Genomic DNA, 22,108 nt, shown 5'->3' with positions numbered 1-22,108 from the left:
TATATAAAGCCTTTCTGCATGCCAGCAAGAGACAGAATTTTATCACAATCCAAGCCCCACTGCTTTAGTTTGCATGAGCAAGAAGATTTGCTTGAAGATACACTGAAACTCGAACCCAGGCTGGTTTGTTTGCCAGCCAGTGCTTCACAGCTGTCAACCTGAGTCGCAAGTGGCAGCTACTGTGAGTAGCTTCTGTGCATTATGAAGAATTTTTCATTTCCTATGCAGGATAACACACATCAGACTGAGAGTCCTCCTCCTCACAGATTCCTGAGTTTGACAAATCAGTCAGACCCTATTGGAAGACCAGAAAGAGATGAGCAATTAGCTCAAGTAGAGATTGCTGTACTGGGGGTCATATTTCTGACAGCGTCTGTGGGCAATTTTATTCTCATACTGGTGCTGTGGCGAAGAAGAAAGAAGCTGTCTAGGATGTATGTGTTCATGCTTCACCTCAGCATTGCTGACTTAGTAGTAGCCTTTTTCCAAGTGCTGCCTCAACTCATATGGGATATTACAGATGTTTTCATAGGGCCAGATTTCTTGTGCAGAATTATCAAGTATCTACAACTGCTAGGCATGTTTGCCTCTACTTATATGATAGTGGTCATGACAGTGGACAGATATCAAGCCGTTTGCTACCCTATGGTTACTTTCCAAAAGAAGAGAGCTCTCTGGAACATCCCCATTTGCACCAGCTGGTCTATAGCACTGATTCTTAGCCTACCGCAGGTATTTATCTTTTCTAAGACTGAAATATCTCCAGGTGTCTTTGAATGTTGGGGTGAATTTATTCAGCCCTGGGGCCCGAGGGCATATGTGACTTGGATTTTTGTAGTTATATTCTTCATTCCCTCAGCAATCCTTATCACGTGCCAGGTCAAGATTTGCAAAATAATCAGAAGAAATATAAATGTGAAAAAGCAGAATGAATGTGAAGCAGCAAATCAGAATGAAGTCCTGCCATCCCGAGCAAGCAGTGTGAACTGCATTTCAAAGGCTATGATCAAGACAGTAAAAATGACAGTGGTGACAGTTGTTGCGTATGTTCTCTGTTGGTCACCTTTCTTCATTGCGCAGCTGTGGTCTGTGTGGTTCCCCAGCATCCTGACCGAAGGTAAGCTGCTCTCCCTCCTCACTCACAGCTGCAGAGCAGGCTGCACACTGCTCTCGAGTGCTTTATGTTTGCACTTTGCTTTTGTGTAAAGGCTACTTGTGGTCATTTGAGGAGGATTGAAAAGAAATACCTGCATTGATTATCTCTTGTATTTACTTAGGTACAGGGAACTTCTTGTGTTTTGTGATCAAAACATCATGTGCCTATTTTGTGTGTGTGTCTTGAGTGGTTAAAAATTTAAAGATTCTTGAACAGCATGGTGAAAAGTATCATGTGCTTCAGCAAGGCTTCAGACTTTTGGAGGTTTTAGGTTTTATAGCAGCAGTATTTTGGGTTCTTGAGGTGCAAAGCAGCAATTAACTATTCAAAGTAATAAGATAAATATTTATTATTTACTGGGTAAAACAGTGATGTTATAAGACATCTGATTTTTTTTTAATATTGAAATCACATTGATGAAATCTCTTCAGGACACTATGAAAAACCAAAAGTTGTCATCCAGCTGTTTATAAAGCAAAAAACCAAGTCTGAGTTATCAAAGAACACCATGTTGTAAACAAGAACAATCTTGTCAAATTTATACAATTATACAAGATTGCCTCTTTGTGAAAGGCAGACTCTATATGCGACTTTAAATTCACCCGTTCTAAACTGAGAGGTAAAAAAGCAAAGGAGAAAATGTAATAGTTCTAATAAAAACAGTAGTTTCTGATCTTTGTTTTAAGAATTCTTCCTCTCAGTGTGGATTTGAGTCTTATTCTGCATAAATTTATGTCAAAAAATATATCTGTATTTATTTGTATCTGTTTAACAGCTTAGTAGTTGAATTTAAAATTAATGCAGCTACATCAAAAAGAGCTGTAGGAAACTATTTAACTTTGCAATGCACACAATAAAGTGTGCTTTATGCCTTCAGCAGTTGCAAATTGCATTGAAATGGGAATTTCCTACTATTAGACTAGCTTTAATATATGAATAGATACAGCAGGAAGCAGCAGACTGTGAAAATATAACTTATTTGTAAGAGTGCTTTATTAGTCTCTTATTCCTTTAACTGTTTTGTTCTAGGTTCAGCATTCACCATTATCATGCTCCTTGGCAATCTAAATAGCTGCACCAACCCATGGATTTACATGTATTTCTGTGGCCAGATTCCATATTGCACAAATAAGCAGCTGGAGAATACCACAGCTCAAGAGGAATCAGTGTTCACGGGGAGCATTCATCTTGTAGACAGAGACCCTGAGGAAAACAGTACTTCTGCATAAATGCTGAGAGCTTTTTGTTGTTTTGTTACATTCCCTCTGTTCACAAGACATATCGATATTTTACCATCATCCCTTATTATGTGGATAAGGAAGCTGAAAAATTGTTTTTTGTTGTAAAAATATATTTCTCTGCAGTTCTGTAGCATATACAGGAAGTTTCTGTGTTGTGCAAGCCTGACTCAATGCTTCAATCACCACTGTCTTATCAGAATGAATTCCTGTAAAGACTGACAAAGATACATAAAAGTATCTTAGATATTTTGTGTCCTAAAGTACTTTCCCATCTGTGTTTCTGGATTTCTAAGTAGTAAAATTTTACCACTAACTGGTCCAACAAATGGAAACATAACTGAAAAGGAACCTGACATAATTAAACTTGAATATGTTTTCAGAGTGAACCCTGAATTGTTCATCATTCTGGTGTGAGGGACAGTGAGAAATCTTGAGAAGGCAGCACAAAGTCAGAAAAAGCTTTTGCCAGCTCTTACTAGCACCTGGTTTAAATTAACTCTTTATATACATGTATAAAATTCCAAGCATCTTAATATAATTTTAAAAAAATAAAAGAATTTGTTGTGCTTGTGACATTGAACACCTACTTCAGTTTCAAATTCCATTGTGGATCACAGGTAGCAGCAGCATAGTAGCAGTTCAGGTTTTTTGCTTCATATCATGGGATTTGATTTTCCATGCATTTCCTGATGTGCAAGCAGTTAACTGGGCACCTACACACACCTCCTACACACACATATATCCATACTTTAAATAAAAGTGGGTGCTAAGAGTGTACACTTTCATTTGGCATACAGACCCATTTGTTCTAGCATGCAATTTATTGGCAGAGAACCAATTATTATTCTATTCCTTAGTACCCCTTCAGGCTCAAATTTGAATACTTCACTTTGCTGTAAAAAAAATCTCCACATCTTTATCTCAAAAAGCCATTTGGTTGCTGGTTTGTTGGTGATATATACAGGTAGCTGTTTATTTCCTTTCAGTATCTGCAATCTGGTCAGAGGAGTATAGAAGGGATATCAGCAAGGCTCTTTCAGGTGAGAATGGAGCTGCATTCCCAGGGATTCTTTGTGGCACTTACATCTGGTGGCATATAATCTGTCTACATTATACTGTGTTTCGTCACATTTCAGTTTTCTGAGTGCTAGCAGTCACAAATATCAGTAGAAAAGATATAAAATTGTGGGGATTTAATATTCTTTAAATTGTAGTCAAAGAAATACTGACTTAAACTAAATACTGATCACACTGTGAGAAGTTCTGCTGTACAGTGAATAGTTACACTTCAGGTTAATCCGTGCTGATATGAGTGCATATTCTATGATTTCTATTCCCCGTATAGAGTTAGACCAGATGGGGGAAAGAACTAAATATTGCTGTTCTTTATGATGGGAAAAGCTTGTGTCCCAGTCCAGCTGACAAGAAGAACAGGTGTCTGGCCTTTAGGAAGAGGAAAAAGTGGGTGAAGTTAGTACCAAAGCCAGGTAGGAATGGGAAGGGTCTGTATGAAGTCTCTTAACTATAATTACAACTGATAGTTTTGCTTGCTGTTTTTCCCCTGTCTCTTTAATTAGTAGTTATTAATTCTACCCCACAAAAAATTCCCTGTTAGAGCAATTCTGTAACTCAAGTGAATGTCCTTATCTGGGGTAAGAATATCCAAGATACAATCCATACGATTGATAGGATATTGATACAGTCACTCACTGACTTTCTAAGACTTTCAGTCAATTAGCTCTCAGTGAAGTTCTCCCTTATGACTTAATCCAATGGTTAATGGTGGGGCTCCTTTGATTGTAATTAGTTACATAGCATAATATGCAGACTTGAAAGGAACTGTAAACAGAAATGTTGCAAGGAATTGCCTGTGTCACTGTACTACTGTATTGGCAGCAAAACTCCACAAAAAGTATTCATTTGCAAGGAAAACAGGCATTCAGATTGTGTGCAAAGAATCATCCAGATCCAGAACTGATGGAAGTCACAGTTCTTCTTGGACACCACAGTGGAGCTATGCCATTTGACACCACCTGATCCGACCACTGATAGAAGTTAAAAGTGTAACTTCTACTACTTATATTTCTGCATTGCTGATATGTTTGTTACTGGCTCTATAAATAATTTGGTAGAGATGGATTTTGCAAATAACAGTAGCTCGATGTCTTCACTAAAAGTCTGAGAGCAATGTTAACTGTCCGTATCTCAGATATTTTGATCACATATTGAATGAAATGTCAGAACTTCTTAAGTCCAGTTACAGTCTGTAATATTCAAAACAATTATATTTTTGTCTCTCAAGTGTTTTCTTTCTAATTTTTTCATTTTCGTTCCCCTGATATCAGTCCTGCTCTTAAAAAGAAAATTAAAGAGTACTGTACTACTGTGCAAACTACAGGCTACGGTCACTTTTAGTTTCAGTCTGTCAGGAGGTATTTGAACACGGGTGTTCCTGCTTTTTCTCTTAGTAGAATGAATTGGGCTGCATTTTCCAGATGTAAGTCCCTATCCCGCATGCCCTGCCTTGCCTGTCCCATGGGTAGCACTGACAAACACTCTCAGCGGGGAGTTTGGTTCAGGTCCACTTTTTTTCTATCAAAACTCATTTTCAAATGATGGGAAATTCATTTGGGTAACTTTTCTTTTTTCCTTTTCCTTTTTTTTTTTTAATCCTAAAAAAGTTCTCCGTACAGGACTTCTTTTATTTCTTAAAAAAAAAAAGAGACATTCAAAAATAAAATTAAATTTTTCTCTTTGTAAATTTGGCCATCAGTGTTCTTGGAATTTGTTGTTTGAACATCTCATGACCTTGTTTTACTCTACATTTTGTGTCTTCATCTGGACTATATCTTTTTCAATTCACTGCACTTAGATTTCCAACAGGTATTACAATATCTCATTATTAAGAGGGGGCTGACTTTGGGACAACACTGTAGTCTGGCCAGGGTGTTTAATCCATATGGGAGAATCAGTAACTCAAACGTATGAGTCCCCAGGGGCACTGTAGAAGGCTATAAAAATGAAAAACTCCAATTATCAGATGAAAGACTTTGTCATCAAAGCCTAGATTCTGTTTTCTCACACAAATAAATCCTGAGTAGAAAAATACCTAGTGTACAAGTTCCCAGTCTTGAAATGAATGACTATGTTGTTGATGCTGGCACTGTGATATGGTTTCTGGTTATCTGGGTGGGGATTTTTTTTTACTTTCCACAGTTTTTTTACTACTTGGGAAAGGCACAGTTCATTAAAAGGAATTAGATTCTTACTTAATAATTAGTAGTTTATATTTTGCAGTACAGATACAAAGAATCAAAGACAATGTAATCTATCGATTCTGCATAGATTTATTACAGAAAAAAAAAACCTACAAAAACAACCTAGTAGAATGAAAATCCCAACATATGTTTTGCATTCTTAACAGTACACTTTGATAATTCTTCTATTCTACAGAACTGCTTCTGTGTTTTCACAGCCAATCCCAGTTCACATTCTTGTAGATGGTGAATACTGAAGATAGAGGTGTTGGTTGATAATCTTTTTAATCTTGCAATAAAATAATGCTGAAAAATTTTAAAGATGGTACCAAACTAATGTCCTGACAATTTCACTTTGATCATTTAATTATGACAAGAGGAACCAGTTATTGAGTCAAATAAACCGCTCCTGTGTCTGTGTTGTTGGGGAAGGACTGGCAGAGTGATGTGGAGACCCAAGTTGGAACTGGCAGAGTTTGTTCTGTGAGGCAGACATGGCTGTATTGTCTAGTTGTCAAACTCATGGCCAGGATAAAAGTATCCTCAAGAGGTTGTGAATGTTAGCTGCTTTTGGCTTAAGGGTATCATGTACTGACAAAGGCAGAGCAGGATGACCCAACTGCTCAGTTCTTTTAGGCAAATTCAGTTTGGGTTGGATTCCTCAGAGGGGAAAAAAAAAAAAGAGAAAGTAAGTTGTTTTCTGACTTCATAAGGTAGAGATTTGGGCCTGAATGCCCTGGCTATCTACAGGAAACACCCATGATTATGAAACAGATTGTTCATACAGCAGCAAAACAGGATTGCAAGCAGTTCAAATGGTAGTTGTGTTACTTGCACTAATGCAGCCACAAATTCTCTACTGATATTCTATTTATGATGATCCATAGCTGATCCATATAGATTTGAATTGAAAGGAAATCATGCTATTAAGAAATCAGAAATAAAAACTGATGTAATTTATCCTACCAGATCAAAACTCTGACTACCTTTCCAAATTCTACCTCTTCAGTCCTATGTGTGTCAGCAGCAGGTCCCTCTCTGCTCTCCTGGTCCCAGGTAGAGCCTCATGATCTTCAATATATTTCCCAAACTCTACCTTGCTTAATCTCTTGCTAAGGTAGCCAAGGTTGTCTTCACTTTGCCTCTCTGAAACAAAAGGATAGAAACTGTATCTTTTCCCTGAGCTTATATGATGCTCCTGCTATTGCCACTTGAGGACTTTCTGAAGAACCATCTCCTTAAGAGGGCAGATTCTGGGTGTTTTTACAAACCGTCTATAAGATTTTTATTAATTTTCACTTCAGTCTTTAGGAGCAAAAGAAAGAATAGACTTTGACTGAAACAAGTGGCCATACCCGTTCCCTCATACTTCGTTTTTTTTGCCAACACAGCAAACCAGAGCATGTGCTTTCTGTGATAGGTCACAGCAACTAATTTAACTGATGTACATCATCCATCTCCATAATGAACTTCGGGGGTAATGAAAATCTAAGCAAAGGCTTCTTGCCTTTCCGTCAAATGTTGTCTGACAAATACAGTGCAAACATATTCAAGTGCTATTTTATTCATCAAGAGCTTTTTTATACCATGACTCACACTTTGAAAGATCTTCAGAATTTTGGATTTGTGTTTCTTGCATCCATTTTAGTATACAAAAAAATTGTTTAAATTGTGTGTTACCCAGGTTTTAGCAACAAATCTTCTTAATTCTGAGTTGACATAGGAATCAGTAGGACTTTGTGGAGGAAATATTACATTACCATCTGGAGAAGAAGTTTAAAAAAATGCCAAACAAAAACATTTGAACTTGAAGATCTCTGGAAATTATGGCTGGGAAGGTGGATATAACTAGAAAAACATGTCCTTACATGCCAGTGACCACTTTTCAAGACAATTGCTGTAGTAACAAATACTAAGACACAAGAAAGACTTGATATTCTTGTCATCATCCTTATAATTTCCATCATGGTGATCATTATCACGATCATCATCATCATCACTATTATTTAAATGTAATCATCATATAGCCTACAGGAAGTTTTAAAAGAAAACAAATTTATCACCGTGTGGCATATGTAGACCAGTTATGAAGCTGAAATATGAAAGGCTTGATTTCAATCACAAATGCAACTTTTATATATGATGCTGCTATTTTATTTAGCTAAACGGATATAGATAAATTTTTTAGTTCCAATATTATTGCTGTGCATTGAATTCCATGAAACTACCTTAAGATGAATTTTGGCAAAAAATGTTAAAAATTAATTTCATGTTTACACATTTACTTGGGTATTAAATCAAAATTTTTGCTTTAGGATGCTGCTCTTGTATTCCTCAGTTTATTTGTGAGTTCTGTTATTATCTGTATCACCACCTTTGAAGAGATATTAGGAATAAATTATCGGCTAGCTATCACAGTGCATTGGAAATGTTTGCCCATGTCTCTAAATGTGTTAATAGATGTCTGGCCTCAAATGATTTAATGCTGAGTAGCTCCAGCTTTTGACTTACTGATGGGAAAAATTGTACTTTGTCACGGAGAATACAAGCCTTCTGGCAAGCAGAGTCATGATGTGAATGCACTGCTTATTGATACATTTTGTACAAATTACAGTCTGCTGGGAATGTGATTCATATTTCTGATCCTTTCTTGACAAGACTCGTGTTCTGAGATATGTGTTTAGCTGTAACTATCTGTTCACAACAAATACATGAATAAAACCTCAGAAAAAAAGTTCTTTTTTTTTCCCTCAGCAACTGTGAGTACTAAATCTTGGCGTTTAATGCATTTGCTGTGAAAGATGAGGTTAAAAACATTATTGTCACATTTGGGATTGTTTTGTTTGCATTCACATGAAGAAGTAATACTGGATTGTATGACCCTTACATGTAGATTGTATTAAAGGAATGATATCATGGCAAGTCGAACATGTAGAGCTCTGGCATCATAGATTCATAGAATCATTAAGGTTGGAAAAGACCACCAAGATCATCAAGTTGAAACATTAATCTACCCCCACCATGTTCACCAGTAAACCATATTCCCAAGTACCACATTCACATGCCTTTGAAACACTTCCAGAGGGGGTGATTCCACCACTTCTGTTCTCAGACTCTTCCAATGCCAGACCACTCTTTCAGTGAAGAAGCTTTTTTCTAACATCTAATCTAAGCCTCCCCTGACACAACCTGAGGCTGTTTAGTCTGATCCTGTCACTTGTTACCTCGGAAAAGAGACTGACCTGCACCTCACTCCTGCTTGAATGTTAGCGTGCATGTGCATAATACACTAGTTAATGCTATGGATCTGCCATAGGGTTGCGCTGCAGCTGCTCCTGTGGATCATGGATGAGGCAAGCCCAGCACGTACACAGTCTTTAGGAACTTTCCCTCCCAAATGCTCCCCAAGCAGGAGTAAGATGGCATTAAGAGTGCACATGCACTAATGTTGCATACTGTGAGGCTGAAGCATGTTGTGTTTATGTTGCAAACAGTGGTGACATCAGATGATCAGAACTGGATAATTTGTATTATTAACAGGGCTGTCTGCACATGGAAATAAGCACACAAACAGGCAAAGTGATCAGGGAGCATCTCAGGTGATGACCATATTAAAGGCACTAGCACAGGCATACCCATGGCTACTTCCTGTGCTTTTTTTGTGGCGTGAAAGAGTGCATGGAGTATCCAACTGGGCATGAACACAACAAAACGAGCAATTGGTGCGTGGAAGTTGACATCATTGTGGACAAGTCCTGCTGGGGTGCCACCTCCTATTTCAGGAGTCCAGAGGGCAGAGGTGCTCTGTGGCCCAACACTCTCCCCACCTCTACCTCTTCTTTATTCCATGAGGATAAAAGGAAACACAGCACATAGTTGCATCTCTGCAACTTATAAACATATAGGTGTGTAAATGTCTTCATCTTTTGACTCCTTTCCCTGCAATGTCACCTTAGTCTGATACTTCTGGTCGAAGATCTCAAATAATTCTGCAACAGAAGGGTGTTATGCTGTGATAGAGGTTTTGTTCTGCTAAAAGTGAGACAGTTAAGCTCATCTTACTTGCAATTTAAGCAAGGATTGTATGCCATGAAGAGTTGAATTTTGTATTAATTACCTGGGGACACTATAAAAATTAGATTTCCAGTCACTTAAATGAAGAAACCAGACTGACTGACTTATTTATTAATTCAGTAGCTTCAGGTTTTCCTTTAATAAAGATTCTTTTCTGTAAATTAAAGCAGATGAGAGGAATATCATAAATGTAAAATTAGACTAATCCTATTGAATTTTAAGCTATGCCAAAGCTGCAAGAGAGAATTAAATCATTGATATAAGACAAAGAGTAGACTTGAGACTCTTATATTGAAAATAAATACAGTATTTTATGTGCACTATCTGTAAAATAACTGGAGACACAAAAGGACTGTCCATGGAAAGCTATCGAATACTGTTTTATAAATATATTTCTAAGGTAAGTCCATAATTTTGCAATAAAAATATTCATGCCCGATATAGTTGTGTTTATATGTTCAAATTTAATCTTGTGATTTGATACAAACTGCATCTTGTAATACTCTGGTGATTGTTTTTCTATGCTGTGCTCCAAAGATAAAATAGTTTCTCTGCCTTCAGTTTAAGAAATCAATTACAAGTTTATGAATGCATTTGTGTCCTGGAGGGAAATGTAGAGTGGATTCAGACAAAAGTCTCAGAACTGAATTGCATTCAAATTATTCATGAACATTTTACATCTGTAAGGGAAAGGAATTGTTTAAGCGGTATTGTTTTTCTAGACGTTTCAACATTTCTCTAACACTGAACATTACGAAAATATATTGATAGTATGCTAAGTAGTTAGAAAGTGTCATAATGTGGTAGTGTATAAATATCCCTTACTTTCGTAGTTAATATTTGAGCACTGTATAATTTCACATTGTTATAAACTATGATTCACCTTTAATAATAAAAGTAGAAAAATGAAGTGGAAATAATTCTGAAAATTCTTCTCTGAAAATAGTTTTGAGCTCTGCTTCTTTAAATTCAGCTCTTCACAGATTGCTCCAGAACTCTAAAAATTAATAAGTTCATTTTATTAATTCAAGTTATTTTAAGGTGTCTCATTTCTCTGGTGTCAAAGGTAATGTCAGTGTTTAGAAGAGTTTTCATTAGTGGCAAAAATATTTACACTTCACTGTTTGGTGCATTGACCCTGGCTGGTCCCCAGGTGCCCATCAAAGTCACTCTATCACTCCCCTCCTCAGCAAGGGGGAAAATAGAATGAGAGGCTCATGGGTAGGGATAAAGATAAGGAGAAATCACTCAACATTTACTGTCACGGGGAAAACAGACTTGGCTTGGGGGTATTAATTTAGTGTATTGCCAATCAAAATCAGAGAAGGGTAATGAGAAAAAACCCACATCCTCAACCCCACCTTTTCCCCTCCATCCTTCCTGTCTTCCCAGGCTCAGCTTCACACCCGGATTCTCTCCCTCTTCCCTGCAAGTAGGACAGGGTGGAGGGAAATGAGGGCTGTGGTCAGTTCATCACACATGTCCCCTCTTCACAAATGTTGCCGTGCTCCAGCATGGGATCCCTCCCACAGGAGACAGTCCTCCATGAAGTTCTCCAATGTGAGTCCTTCCTGTGGGCTGCAGTTTTCACAAACTGCTCCAGCAAGGGTCCCTTCCACAGGGTCAGTCCTTCAGGAGCAGACTGCTCCGGTGTGGGTCCTCTGCAGGGTCACAGGTCCTGACAGCAAACCTGCTCCAGCATGGACTCCTCTCTCCATGGGGCCACAGGTGCTGCCAAGAGCCTGCTCCAGTGCAGATTTCCCATGGGGTAACAGCCTCCTTCAGGCACCTGCCTGCTCTGGCATGGGCTCTGCCAGGACTTGCAAGGGCATATCTGCTCCCCTGTGGACCTTCATGGGCTGCAGGGGGACAGCCTGACTCACCAGAGTCTTCACCATGGGCTGCAAGAGAATTTCAGCTCCAGCAGCTGGAGCACCTCCTCCCCTTCCTCCACTGTCTCAAGTGTCTGCAGGGCCATTCCCCTCACGTATTCTCACTTTTCTGTTCTAGCTGCTGTTGCACAGGATTTTTTTTTTCTCTTTCTTAACTATGTTGTCCTGGAGGTGCTACCACCCTCACTGATGGGCCTGGCCCTGGCCAGTGGTGAGTCTGCCTGGCACTAGCTCTGTTGGATATGAGGGAAACTTCTAACACTTCTCACAGAGCCACTCCTGTAGCCTTTCTTCTACCTAAACCTGGCCATGCAAACCCAATACAATTGTGCCCACCCCCAGGTGTGCTGTACACTCAGACTGTGAAAGATCATCCACAGATGAACGTGCTTAATGTACTTCGTGTAATGAACATGATAAATCAGAAAAATTACTTGATTTAAAAAAAATTATCTAATCTAAGGTTTGAAACCAAGTGCATATGCACCTTTAGACACAGAAACCAACATATCCTCCATTTAGCAACAAGGCGAGGAGAAATTGTCATTCAGGAGAAAGTACTTAAAAAGCTTATTCATGTCCTAGGCTATTTAGGATTAGACCACTTACTACAAGAATAAAAATACAGTAAAGTGCAAACATGATTGCTCAATCATACAACATCCCTATAAACAAACGTTTCTCTCATTTGTCTCATTTGTCTGTACTGAAGCATGGTTTGGCAAAAGGGTGCATCATGTGGAAATCTGTGGTTTCCTTTGTAGTCTCTGGGGAAAATGGGACTATTTGTCCCGAGTAGGCTTTAAAACAATATTGTCAAATAATGTGTCACATGCAGGAGGATGTTTAGGAGCCATTTCCATGCTATGCGACATTAGCACAACAATATCCATGTGTGCTGCCAGTTGTTGGGTTGCTGTGTAATTGAGTGGCACATTTGCAGCCCGTCTCAATACCAAGCAAATACATTTAAGGAAGCACAGACTGTAGACAGCAGGCAGTTACTAAGCTAGCTTTCTGCAGCACATATGCTAAAGAACAGCAAATTATAAGAGATCTGAAAATATAGATTTGCGGGTCAGTGTATGACACAACTTGTATGACACAACTGCAAAAGCATTTGTGCCAATTTTTTCCTACGCCCATGAGAACATCTACAAATTACATAATAACTATTAAAGTTTGCAGCTTGTTCCTTGGCAGAAGAACAGTTTGAATTTTAAGCTGTTTATATTATTTTTTTTAATGTCTGTGGTTTGAAGTTGATTACTGCTTGAACAACTGGAACCTCTATTTTCCTAAGTCTTGGGATTTTTTTCTGAAGTTTCATAGTGTTCTGTTCAAAATTAGTTTCAGTGACTAAATCAGAATGTCAGACTCAATGGATATCTAGTGAGTGTCAACAGCCTGCCACCTTTTGGGTCTCCGAATCTTAGGTCTGGATGAAAACAATAGGATTTAATGTAATCCAAAAGTCTGGAAGAACCTTTGTGAATTTTCCTCAGGGGCTGTCCTGGTCCCTGGAATGCTCTACATAATATCTGGAGGAAGAGGTGATATATATTTTATTCTTCTGCAAGGAATATGTGGCCATATAAGTAGATTTCTTGTCTATTGTGTTTGTCAGACAGGGAAAGACTATTATATAAACCAGTTATTCTTTTCATTATCCCATTATCGTACACACTATGAAAAAAGACATTTAAACCACTCTTTTAAATATGATTATACTGAGTGGTCTATAAAAAGATACACTATTCCTTCCATATGATATTCACCATGTTTTTTAAGATTAAAAGCACATTAGCAGGTGGCTAAATATAGAAATTATGGATCCTTTTCAGTCAGACAGTAATCTGAAAGTGTGACTATTTTCCTAACATAGTTTATTTGATTGTCACTCTATGCATCAGCTATTGAACACAGAGGCTTCCAGCTGTCCTGTCCTTCAGCAGTTTCAGCCCAGATACAAAACCGTGACTCACAAAGAGCAGCACTGCACCGAAATTTAATGCTAGCAAGTAAATGAGAGTGAATCTTCTCTGTCTTCATCAGCTACCCATGGCTCTGTATCTTCAAGTCGCAGTACATTGCAATATACAATATGTATTTTAGATACACATAGTGGTGTAGTTAAAGAAAGAGGCCAAGATATGTGTCTTTTTAGAAAAGGCAGCCTTTGAAGTGTAAGCCTTTAAAAGAACAGCTTGTTTCTTGAAAAAAAGAGATTAATTTCCAGATACCATTTCAAGTAAAAATCAGTTATAATATATTCTTAGGGGTCCTTCTGTTTGTCTTCCTGAATATGAAAATAGTGAGACTGAAATGGATGAGAAAAAACAAAACGAAACAGGGGGAAAGGAGTAAGAGTCTTTAAAGTATTCTTTAAATAAAAATGTGAATACAATAATGATGGAGAATAAACAGGAATGGGCCCATGGATACCAGTGAATGTACTTAAAGTTCAACCTAGCTTCATAGCTTCAAATACAATCTCTCTTGTAAATCTCATTATTTATTTATATGTCTATTGTAAAAACATGTTGGTGGCTTATTCTGAGAAACACGCCATATGGCAAAAACATTAGTTCTTTTATAAAGTGTTCTTAAATGGGAACTACTAAGTTTTAAGAGTGTGAGGCTAGTAAGGTTGTCTCAGATCTAATTTTAATATCCTAACAAGCCAGCCTATATCAAAGGAACTGGGTGTTAGGTAAAAGTGCCAGTGTATCATCTCCGTTTTCATTAAGTATGCCATACTTGTCTTATGGAAAGGCAATTAGATGAGCAGAGGCTTCTCAAACCAGAAAGTATCCAATTATACATTGAGGGCTTTTCTTTGATCTTCGAAGAAAGTGAACTGTGCAGAGTAGTTTTACCCCTAAATTTGACTGCAAATGTCCTAGATTTTTTTGGTAGCAGTGCAGTAGATGGCCGCTGTTATTCGCCCCAGTTCCACTGCCAAGGAGAGGTCAAGGTGGGAAGAAATGCCACTGGAAATCAGAAGTCAGATCAGGCACTAGGCACTGTGGACGCAGACCCTGAGGCTTGGCTGCAGATGGAGTCAGAAAAACCAGTCCAAACAAGACCAGGACTGAATATTTGCTGTGGATTCACAGTCAAGCACGTGATTACTTGAGGGAAATGGGCGGGTTTGAGTAGGAATCAGAGCAGCTGCCTTCTAGCCTCCCTACTGGGTTATTCCTCAGATTTGAAATGTTGATTACTTTTAGCTTTCCTTTAACACTGTCAGAGAAATTGTGTGAGGTATTCACTTTCTTTATAGTTTGTAAGTGTCATAATAAAGGAATTTAGAGGAGTCCCTGGAAACCCCTCATTTGACACTCTGAGAAGATTTGTACAGATTTTGTTCACTGGCTTTGTCTGAAACAATCAAATTAGTTGGAGAATTTGGTTCAAGTTGAGTGAAAGGTAAGAAAGTGTAAGAAAAAAATTGTATTATGTCAAAATTATCAGTTTTCATTGAAAGACTATCAATTTATGAAACAGTAAATAGGGATCCAACTGAAAAATTTACCAAGATGATTAGTCAATTTTATTTTTCAATAAATTAGAAGAGTCTTTCTATTTTGATCTCAATATTGTTTTCAATGTCCTATTTTAAAAACTATACATTAGTTGCTCGACTCTGAGAAAGCAGTTGGCCCAATGTGTTACCAAATACAAAAGAACTGGGTATGCACAGGTTTGAAAATGATCTGAGATCACTGTCTGGGTAGTCACGCCCCAAACCTCATACCAGCTCTTGAAAAGACCAGAGATGAGTGGTCCCTCTACAAATACAGATAGCATTATAACCCCTCGAGAACTATATGTCTGTGTCAGTTTTATACTGTTACAGCCACTTGAGCTTCCAAAGGATATTTCTGCTAGATATACTGTCCTTCTGAATAGATATTAAAACCTACATTGTGTGAAAAAGAATTATGAACTAAAACTTCTTGTACTTCAAATGCAAATGAGCAAGGAGTTAATAACCAGGCAATAGCTGAATCATAAATCTCTTATGGAAAAATAATATTCAAAAGCCTCTGGGTATAAATAATGCCTTCATGTTTTGAAATTTGTCATACCAAGTGGAATGCTAGCTGTATGAATTGAGGATTCTGATAATTTTTAGCACACAGGTGCTTCATATTATAATAAAGAAAATGGCCTGATATTCCTCCCACAGGAAGTGCATCCACTGGGAGACACCATAGTTCAATTAAATGGCACGTCACTGAGAGGTAAGTCCTACACTGCAACATGCAATAATTTCCTCCAGAAATTTGTTCATCTTGCATTGGACACTGCACCTTGATGAAGAACATGCCCATCAAAAATCGAGGATTTATACTAATTTTAAATGAGAGAGGTCTAGATATTTTACATAGCATCATATAATTATTTAGGTTAGAAAGGACCTCTGGAAGAGATGGAGTCTAAACCCCTGCTCAAAACAGGTCCAATTAGTTGCTCAGGGATTTGTGTAGCAGAGTAAACAGCAGAGATTGTAAACTTTTTTCATTTTATTTTTAATTCAAATCCCTGATTTAGTAACTAGACAACGCCTACTTATGGAGAATTTAAGGAAGGTCATATAGTCTATTTTTCACTTATTAAAACCATAATATTTGTTTACTAATTTCCCAAGCACACTCGAGTTATACCAATACACAAGCTGTCAAGAATCTTCCTGCTGTAATGGATTTAATCGTGACAATCTTTATTTTTGTATTTGAACTAGAGTTACGTGAATTATTTATTGGAATACCACAAAGTTTTGACAATGTCGTGGAAAACCTTTTAGGGATCCTTCAGATCTATAAAGCCTTTTATTTTGTTTTGTTCTCTGCAAAACTGCAGTTTATTATTGCAAGGCTGCAATTTATGCTATTTCTATTTATTTCTGGGTTTTGTCAGCAAGGATTTTACAGGATGGGATGGTTGGTCTGGATGCATTCTGAGAGCTAGTTCATCACTATTTCTGACCTGCTACTTGCTCCCTGCTAGATTGGAAGTTTAGTGAATAAAGTGAAAACATTCAACTCTCTGGAGTTACTCTTTGTCCCTGATTATCTGAATATGGCCCAAAAATTTCATGCTGCTTGGTATGTATTTTGGGAGCCAATACCTAATTTAGGCCACAGCTCTGCTCTTGAATCTGGGAGTGCTTATTTTGGCTCCCATCTTCAGTTCAGGTGTGAACCCAGGCACATCTGACTGAGGCAGGGGGATAAGGACACCACGCTCCCCTCATCCTTCCTACCTCCACACTGGTGTGCTTGTGTCCACAAATAAGAGAAATGACCATGCTGCCCTCCAGCACTTTCTCTGCCTGGATGGCTGGAGAATCAGGTTGGTGTGGGTGCACCAGCCCTGTGGAAGAGGTGGCACAGGAGTCCTAGCTGGGAGGTTTTGTATGCAGTTTGGGGCACGACAGAGGGAAGGAGCAGGAGACGATCTTGAATGTTTGGAGATCATCTCCAGAGAAATCACCCTTCTGTTAACTATTCAGACAGCAAAGGCAGGTTAGCTGAATAATATAGTTATCTAAAGCTGCCCTGTATTGCATCTCTGCTACACACATGGAGGAAAAGGTGTCTCAAAAATGCCGAAAATCACGGCAAGATGGGTAAGGGATTAGTAGGCATGATATCTTGAGGGGTCCACATAAACCCTGAGTGAGAAAAGCTAATACTGTGGATGATAGAGGTGAGCTTTTTGTCTGGGTAAAACTAAATGTTCAGTGAGAAAAGACATGACAGGAGAGAAAGACAGAACATTTATTTTCTGTAACAGGGGCAGACAGCCTTAGAATTGGACTCATTTATCACTGATTGACAATAGGCTAAATTTTTACAAATGGAGGAGTGATACTGAGATGGCTATATCCTTGTGACAGCCAAGTGACAGATCATTTCTTTTCCTTTTCTTTGTTTCTTTGATAGAATTGTGAACAAAGGAAGTATGATAAGTATTTTAAACCTTTATTTCGTTTAAACATCAAAAATAATGGCTTTGGTGATTTATACGGAATCATAGAATCATTTTATATCACAAAATAGCTTCAAAATCATCCAGTCCAACCTCTAACCTAGCGCTGCCAAGCCCACCAAATCATGTCCCTCCCACTCAGTCAGCCAACGTTTGTTTAGGAGAATGAGGCTGCCTCTGCTACTTATTTTTCTTTGTTCCTTCCACCCACAGTTTTTTTTCAATTTACTAGCTTAAAGTCAACCTAGTTCAATCAGATTCTTTTGTCCGTCTTTGTTTTTTGACTACCTTTTACTATATTCTTGTCTTCATTGTAACTCTTAGTCTGAGTCTTAGATCATAAGCCCAAAACATCTCCAGAGAGGTCTTCTGTATTTCAGATATCTTTTCTTTGTCTATCTTCTCTCATTTAATCTCCAGCACACACCAGGAAGATGCTTACTTCATTTCACTGTCAGTGTTACATGAAACTTTCACTGGGGTTTTTATGGAAACAGATGTGAGTCATTCCAAGCACTAATGCCTTGTATGGATTGTAGGCTTGACTGAGAGGAAAGAGTGAAACTGGGAGATTAGACAACCAAAAAGGCAAACTTTCTAGTGATTTCAAGTCTATTTGATGCACATCTACTTTAAGTCTCCTATGTATGCACAGGTGTGTGAGCAACAGGGGCTGAGAGGGTACAGCTTTGGCATTCAGTATTTCTGGGATGGTGTAGTGGTTTGGCCCAAAATACTCATTACTGTCAGATGGTCAAAGAGCCCGTGGCTAATGGGTGACCGTGGAATCTGGAGCCTGCCTATACCTGCAGTTTGGACAAAATCAATACCCACAAAGAGTGAATTTCCCAGGGACCATTGGCTCCGAAATTGCTGTGGAGAATTTGCCTGTGGTGTCCTACAAATCTAAAACAGCTGACAATGGCTTTTAGAAAATTAAGAAAATTAAGTCAGTAGAGCAAGCTGAACAGTTCAAAGGGCCCATGTCTGGATAATTATATAAGGATAAACTGTTCAGAGTGTATATCACCCAAAACATTTACACACTGTCCTGTAAATGGATTATGTGATATTCTGCAGAGAAGTACAAATACATCCAACTCAGGCAAAGATATGCTGAGCAGGCTGCTTGTTGAAAGCCAGAGAGTGCACAGACAGATACAGACATAGGCATATATGTATATGCTACTTCAAATGCTTATAAAAAATAGATATATTCAATTCCAAGGAGGCTTTTTGGAATCCCATCAGGGTAGGGTTTACAGGGTTTTTGTTCATGTTTTTAAACTCAGATTCTATATAAGTGGATGGGAACTAAACATCCACAACCCTTAAGAAGTTAAAAATTAAGAAATCATTAGTCACTTGGTGCCTCAGTTTCCAGGGAATAATAGTTTTCCTTTCTTTCATCTCTCAACTCTCACAGTTAGTTTGAAACTATCTCATGTAGAATGACTTCCATGTTGATTTACTCTAGAATCATCCTGGAGCTATGGATAGATTGACCAGCATATAGTTCTCCAAATCCTCTTTCTTGCCAGGTTTTTTGAAGATATGTGTAGCATTTGCCTTTTTCTGGTCATCAGTCTGATCATTATTTAGCTCAATTAGGAATTTAAGCATTTATTGTTTAGCCAAGCTGGTTTTCCACTCTCTCTACCTATTTTCTTGCAAACCAGGATGAATTGCACTTACACATCATGGAAATTGTTCTTGACATCAACCAGCTCCCCTGGGCACTCTTGCCTGCGAGAACAGCCTCCCAAGACAACCATTTTAATCCTTCCCTGAACAAGCATAACTCCACTATCCTAATGTCCAAGGACACAGTTTTTAGAACAATTTAGGTTGGAAGGGCCTTTTGGAAATCATCTGGCCTTGTCCCATACCCAGGGTGGGTCCAACCTATCTTGGGTTGCTCAGGACCAAGGACAGAGGTTCCACAAAACACCTGGCCCATCTCTCCCAGTGTTTGACTACCTTCATAGTTAAAAATATTTGTCTATCTGCTCAGAATTTGCCTTGTTTTAACTTGTGACCTTTGCCTCTCATCCTGTCACTGAGTACCTTCAGGAAGAGTCTGGCTTCATCTTCCCTATAACCTTGCACTAGTTACTCTGTTTGCATTCTCACTTGCTTCAGGGTCCACATTATTGTCACTGCAGCCCAAAGCTGCCCTCGACTGTCACATCCCCAAGCAGTTATTCTTTGGTTTTGAGTAGAATATCCGTAGGAGTACCTCCCATGTGTGAAAAAATCTTCCTCAAAAGATTCCGTAAATATCTCTGTTGCATGGGTGAGGGATGGCAGAAAAAGTTAATTTCTTGTGTTTAACTAGAAACCAAATTACTAAAGCTTCACTAAATTTCTAGCTTAGCAAAGCAATGAACACCCCAAAAATGGACTATTTATTAGCCTATGGCACGGACATGAACAGCATAGATATGATATATGATTTTTCAGAATTTTACTGGGAAGTGCAACTACAGTTATAATCTGAAAATATTTCTTGTCTTATAGGTATTGATGTGGAGAATACTAAAGTCTATTTGAATTGAGCATCCTTGTTAGAAAGATTTCATTGAAAATCATTGAGACTAAAAGTAATATACCACACAAGTGGATCTTTTTTATACTCTTATAGTTTATTTCAAAAGGGCAGAAGAGCCTACTTGTATAATTACAGTTCTGCAGTCAATAATTTAAATCAATAACTATAGTTTTATTTCTGACTACCATTATTATTATTAGGCTGTTGTGCAGAATTTAAAATAATGATGAACACCACCTACTGATGGCTTTAAAAGTGCTGCAGATTGCTGTAGATGATTTGCTGTTTAGTGGTTAATTAGGATTAGGAAATCAGATAAAATGCAAGGTTTTGGCTCTCCACATTGGAATATGCATCATTGTAGACTTATCTTGCTTCCTCAACAGTCCTTAGTGAGACCATGTATGAGATCTCTCACTGGAAGTTCTGCAGGAAAGCAGTGGAGTGAAATATGGCTCCCTGGCAACCTTTTATTACTTAATCATTTCCCACTAGAACACAGTGGGAAACACAGGGCAAAACTATATTTGGATATATTTAGCCGAGAGATTTATGACTGTTAGGAAACTCCAAATAGTACACAATGTGACCGTGTCTTCCTCAGCAACGCAGGCTACTTTGGGTACTTCTGATCAGCATTCAGCTCTTTACACTCACTTGCCACTGCTGAACTCAGGGTTTCAGTTCTTATATTGATACACTTTTAGGTCTAAGTTCAGATAATCTGAAATAACATCAAAAGCTTACAGGTAAAAACATTTGTCCTTCTTTGTGTGTTGTAGCATAAGTAGTGTGCTGTACATTTTATGGGTAACATTTTTTGCATAAGGATAAGTACTTCGAAAACTCAAGCAATGTGCAACTCACACCAGGCTTTGAAAATTAGTGTCTATTTCTAGTCTTGCTCTCCTTGTGCTGCAGCCCCACATCAGTAAAGGAGGTCTCATAACATCCGCTATCTCAACAGGATGCTGTGAAAATGCAATTATACGTATGCAGTGCTCAGATACTGGAAAGACAAATACTATAGGGAAGTCTATGAAGAATTTCCATGTTCAATGCAAAGTCTGATTGACATGTAACGCCTCAAGCTTTAAGCTGATCATCAAACAGTAGGCTTTTGAACTCTGTCTATGTGCCAAATGACACAGATCTCAGAAACAAATAGCAGCAATCATACACTCAATTTAATCCCTATTATAGATACAGGAAAGATACAGGCTTCTACATTGTCTACCAATATGTGTGTCATGATGTGCATTATGATTATACATATTAGCATATGCTAGTCCATTTAACCATTTCATTTTGAAGCCCTGAAAGTCTTGTAGTCTAGTGTTCATGTCTGTGTGTATATGTGTTTAGAGGTATAAAATTTTGGTCACTGTATGTAAGTGACTATATGCAGATGAGATGTTCCCTTTCATTTTTGCAATTCTTGTCGAGACTATCCTCATCATCACTACCTTGCCAAATGTGGTATAGTCTTCAAAAGAAAATATTCACAGCCTGATGATTTTCTGGCTCTACTGATGTTTGTTTTCTTTTGTTTTCTTTTTCTAATCTCTTCTTTTATCAGCTATGGATCTGTCATTTACATTTAGTTCAGTTATTATTGCCCTAGTGAAGATTTCATAGGGTATTTCTATCTCACTAGATTCAAAAATTGGCAAATCAGAACTATTGAGATATTAGTTATTTTAACCTCTTTTGGAAATATTTTTCTGATCAACTATGGTCAGTTCCAAGCCACTGAGACTGGAGTAGGTATTTTTCCATGGTACAGGAGGATTTTTCATCGATACTGACAGGATGTATGTACTGACCTGAACGTATGTGCTCTTATTTCAAAATGTCCTTATAGGAGGAGAAAATGAAATTAAATGAAGGCAATTGGAACTTAGGATCTGTAACAAAGGGATCAAATGCATCTCTGT

At 38.1% G+C, this 22,108-nt stretch overlaps 1 protein-coding gene across 1 annotated transcript; it reads left to right on the top strand.

Annotated features, from left to right (window-relative positions):
* Positions 1–73: 73 nt before the first annotated feature.
* Positions 74–3,035, top strand: LOC138104624 (arg8-vasotocin receptor-like). The gene is made up of 2 exons (XM_069003888.1): positions 74–1,117; positions 2,186–3,035. The coding sequence occupies exons 1-2, from the start codon at positions 202–204 to the stop codon at positions 2,383–2,385; spliced, it is 1,116 nt and encodes a 371-aa protein (XP_068859989.1). The 5' UTR covers positions 74–201; the 3' UTR covers positions 2,386–3,035.
* The last annotated feature ends 19,073 nt before the right edge of the window (positions 3,036–22,108 follow it).

The sequence above is a fragment of the Aphelocoma coerulescens genome, chromosome 1A (genome assembly GCF_041296385.1).
Source record: "Aphelocoma coerulescens isolate FSJ_1873_10779 chromosome 1A, UR_Acoe_1.0, whole genome shotgun sequence".
NCBI classification, from domain to species: Eukaryota; Metazoa; Chordata; class Aves; order Passeriformes; family Corvidae; genus Aphelocoma; species Aphelocoma coerulescens.
Note: the sequence above shows the minus strand (reverse complement) of the source record. Positions and strands in the feature narration are given on the sequence as shown.

Bases quoted from the DNA above. Each gene is read 5' to 3' on its own strand.
- LOC138104624 (XM_069003888.1), top strand. From the start codon at position 202: ATGAAGAATTTTTCATTTCCTATGCAGGATAACACACATCAGACTGAG. The intron at 1,118-2,185 runs GTAAGCTGCTCT...GTTTTGTTCTAG, and splicing joins CCCCAGCATCCTGACCGAAG to GTTCAGCATTCACCATTATC.